The 4321-nt window shown below is 33.9% G+C and overlaps 1 protein-coding gene across 1 annotated transcript; it reads right to left on the minus strand.

The window, feature by feature from the left end:
* Positions 1 to 3134: 3134 nt before the first annotated feature.
* On the minus strand, positions 3135 to 3977 carry LOC126706630 (uncharacterized). Its single transcript, XM_050406168.1, has one exon. The coding sequence runs from the start codon at positions 3874 to 3876 to the stop codon at positions 3139 to 3141; it is 738 nt and encodes a 245-aa protein (XP_050262125.1). The 5' UTR covers positions 3877 to 3977; the 3' UTR covers positions 3135 to 3138.
* Between the last annotated feature and the right edge of the window lie 344 nt (positions 3978 to 4321).

Raw genomic sequence — 4321 nt, forward strand, 5'->3', positions numbered from 1 at the left:
GGGTCGCATCACATTATAAAGGCATCCTAGATGGTGACTACGCCTTATCCATGACCTTTCAACTAATTTTAGGCTTATTAGCATATTTTTCACTGATTGGCAAATACACTAGTAATTTTTTTCAGGATGTCATATTGTCTTTGGCTAAATGATTGTCTATCACATTTATGATTTATCACTCAACCTAAGATGTTTGTCGATAAAGGTCAAGGGATTTTGCTCGATCTGTATAAATAAAATAGTTGGTATTGTATAATAAATTGACAACAAAATAATATAGAAGAGAAATGAATTCAAAGCACTCATCGTCAAATTCAATAATACATCTTCAAGCTCGGAAATTGGAATTGCAATTCTGGGATTCGGAGGAGTATGGAGTGGAGAGTGTTAAAAACTTAATTCAGAAAGACGGATGTTTTATAATAGGCGAGGGTTAGAGCTGGCAAGATCCATACTGTTAGAGAACTTTCAGCCCAAGGCCCAAAACCAAACAAACCGGAGTTCTGTGATCGTGCTAAATCTTGAAAGTGGACACAAGCAAGTGTGAATTGCACTCGTTAAGCTACAACACAATAAAATTACTGTAGGAGTTTTTTCCTTTTATCTCTAAAATACCTTCATCTTTCTCATGAACTCGATCTCCATTTTACCAACTCTCTGACCACAAAATATTTGCAAAAAATCATACCGAGATAAGCAAATTTCAATGATTTGGTAGTGGGTCATGTAAGGGTTTCGGAATTAGAATTGGTTTTGGGGTTATGGAGAGAGAGAGAGATTGAAATTGGTTTTGGGTTTGGAGAGAGAGAGAGAGATGTGACGAGACTTGTTTTGAACCCTTAGTTTATTAGGTAACAGATCAATCAAGTTATGCAAATTATCAATTTATGTGATCAAGGTTTTAACAATTTGAATACCACAAACTAGCAAGTTACCATATAACATAAACGTAATAAATATTAAGTAAGAAGCACAACAATATGGTGACGAAGTAGAAAACTGATAGAGAACCTTCAAAGTATAAACCACTACAGAGTACCCTTACTCCAACAAAAATATTCATTAATGGAATTAAAGTTTACAATCTAAGACAAACCCTTGGCTCTAGAGTTTAGACTCAACTTAAGAGGTAAACTTACTGACGTTACCCCTTAATCAAGTTTAGATCTAATTTGAACTCTTCTATTATGTACGCTTTCATGAATCGTGTTTCTGCTCAAGATCAGCTCAACTAATAATGCCCATCTTAAAGATTTAACCTCCGCAACAATGTATTGGAAATGGGCTCTGTGGCATTAGCTTTCTTGATCACCATACAAAAACATTGAATTAAGATTGATCTTCTAAACTCACGGATTGGTGAAATCTAAGTTTATATTTTCTTTCTTTGATGTGCATGGCAAAGTTTTCTAAACCTATCTTGAAGTTGTCCAATAATAAGCCCTTTTATTTTATTTTTTTTGGCATGTACAGCACAAAAATCAAGGCAACAACCGACTTATTAAAACATATAAGAATACTATTTTTATAATTCTTGATAGATTGAACAGCGATTGAAAGGCTGTTAAAGTGTTTAATCAATTGAACAAGTATCATGGAATGAGTCAATAAACTTGAAATGTATTACGAAGAAAATGTCATAAAATTAGCCACCATTAAAAAACCTAACAGAAGGTACTCGTAGTTCTAATGTGGTAAAAAGGGGTGTCATCAAAGACAATGATATTAACCTCATAATTCCAAGACAGGTGACTTTTGGGCCATATAGGACTAAAATCTGTGCACAAACTTGCGGATTCCATTTAACTTTGAATAGGAGAGAAACATATTATATTAATTAGTTGGGTAGTTCATAGTTGACCTGATATTAAATAGCAAATTAGTCAGAGTTGGAGGAGCAACTTTACAACATATACATCTTGTTACAACCAACTAGTTTGTTTAATCACGTAAGAGAAATCAAAAACGAAAAGCAACTCAATTTCTCTTAACCAAAATTTGAGAATACTTCACATCCTCGAAGTCGAAGACAAGTCGCAATCTGTCCTAGTATATATTGCTCACATAATGTAGGAGAAAAAGGGAACCAAAATCAGAGTATATTCACCATGTGTGAGAAAAACACCAAAATGAAGACAACCATGAAAGCAATAGTTGCCTGTCAAGTTTTGTACTCCACAGCATCAGTCTTCAATTATATCATCCCTTGTTGAAAAATCTGTCTCCCAAGACTTGTATTATTGAACCTCAACGGAGTGCGTTTTTTATACGATCGAGAACAAAAGACGCAACATTAATTCACAACCTAAATGCTCAATGAAAAAGAGGGAAAGATGTTTTTTTTATGTGTTGTTCTTTACAACACCACAAAGTTAATTAATTTTCACAACCTTTAGTAATAGGCTGAATTGGGCCCACTAGTGGGTATACTCTCTTTTGAGTTTGGTTTGACGCAACATTTCTAGCATCTCCCATATTTGTACATAGTGGGCACAAGACAACTAAACATCTTTCATATCAATTTCCAACATTAGCCATACCACGCACTGGATTTACGATACTCTAATTTCCTAGCCCTCATATGCTTTTTCCATTTAAGGTTTAACACATGAACCATATCATGGCTATATCTGGTAGCCTATAAAATGTACATGAGACTCAAAATTTCTGAAACTGAATTTTCACCAGCTAACTAGGCCTACTTATAAAAATAGCTTTTATAGTTCGCTTTCTAATTCTAGAAGAAAAAAAAAAGGTTCAAATTACAAATTATATTCTAACTTTAACCTGTTTTGAACTCTATATTTTAATTAGTCTTATCTTTCTTTTATTTCAGACCTTCAGTTTTAATATGTTTTCAATATATTCATTTTTGTCTAGTTCCATCCTATCTTGCCATCAATTATTTATTTATTTATTTTTAATACTTTCCAAAATAATGTTGTTTTGGTGGACTTAACTAAAAGAACTACATGGTAAAAAAACAAAAGTTAAAAGACTGAAATGAAAAAAAAAAAAAAAAATTTAGCCAAAAAAAAAAAAAACTCAGTATTCTGAGCAACTAAATGAGGTTTGTAAAATAACTAGCTTAGGAAACATGCAACTATACTAGAAATTAAAATTTCACCCGAATCTTAATCACATGCTCTTGTTCTTATATTTGCCACTAAAAATTATTGAACCTAAACAAAAATGGTGCCCCAACTGAAAATTCAGAATTGGACTGACTCCAAGACCATTGCCATATGATCCATAACCCTTCTTCAGTGGAGGATTTTGGTAACCAATTGAGGAAGGAGATTGTGAAGGCTTTATTGTTGATACCAGTGAACTTTTCTGCCAATACTGCTTATGATGATGACCTTTTTGTAACACTGGCACTGGCTCAACATTTGCTGTAGTTCCAGTTGAGTTGCTTCGCAAAAAATGTGGCAATAAACATAAAGCATGCTTGCATACAGTTGTAAAATTCATACTGAAACACAGCTTTTTGAATCTCCATGAACCTTGCTTCTCATTTGCTTCTTTATGACTAGTACTAATCTTGGTTTCTTCTGAATTATCCTTGTTCAGGCTTTCAATACTAGTTGCATGATCATCATGAAGAACAGTCAGTGGTGGTACTGGGACAGAATGATACATTTGTTTATTCGAGAAATTCTTTTCTTTGATTTTAATAGGAAGAAGCTTTCCATCGACGAAAAGCTCATCAGCTGATGATGGTTCTTGATGGAAGTTTTCAGAAATGCAAAAATTGAAATCAATGCTAGAACTCAATCCTGATGAGTCTAATGGAAGAGAAAGTTGTTGCTGTATGGGCATGACATCTGATAGGAAAGGATCATGGGAAAATGAAATTCTAGGACTAGTATCCATACTGGGATTTTCAGGAGAAGAGCTCAATGGCCAGAGGTAAAAGTTGTCAGCGTGATTTTATGGTCATAAAGAGAAAGTATATCCAAACCTAACAAGCAAGGAGTTGACTTGAAGTCTTAGTATTCATAGGAATTGCATGGAAGTTTGAATTACGGGAAAAGCAAGCAACTGTTAAACGAAAGCGGAACGCAAGTTGATAAATTCAAAGGCTTGTGAACCTTTTTGTTTTTGACCGGTCCTTATTGTACATCACTTCACTTCCATTGTACAGAACAGTTCTGAATTGTATCACGATAGACCAAGTCTTCTATTGTTGCCAAAAAAGTTGCATGACACATTGCTTATGGTGTGGGGCATGAGGGATTGTAATGGTAGTCCCTTTCGTTTCTACTGACAATTCCATTTATACGAAAATAATTTTTTTCTATTAATATTATTTTTATGA

Source organism: Quercus robur, chromosome 2, assembly GCF_932294415.1.
Source record: "Quercus robur chromosome 2, dhQueRobu3.1, whole genome shotgun sequence".
NCBI lineage: Eukaryota > Viridiplantae > Streptophyta > Magnoliopsida > Fagales > Fagaceae > Quercus > Quercus robur.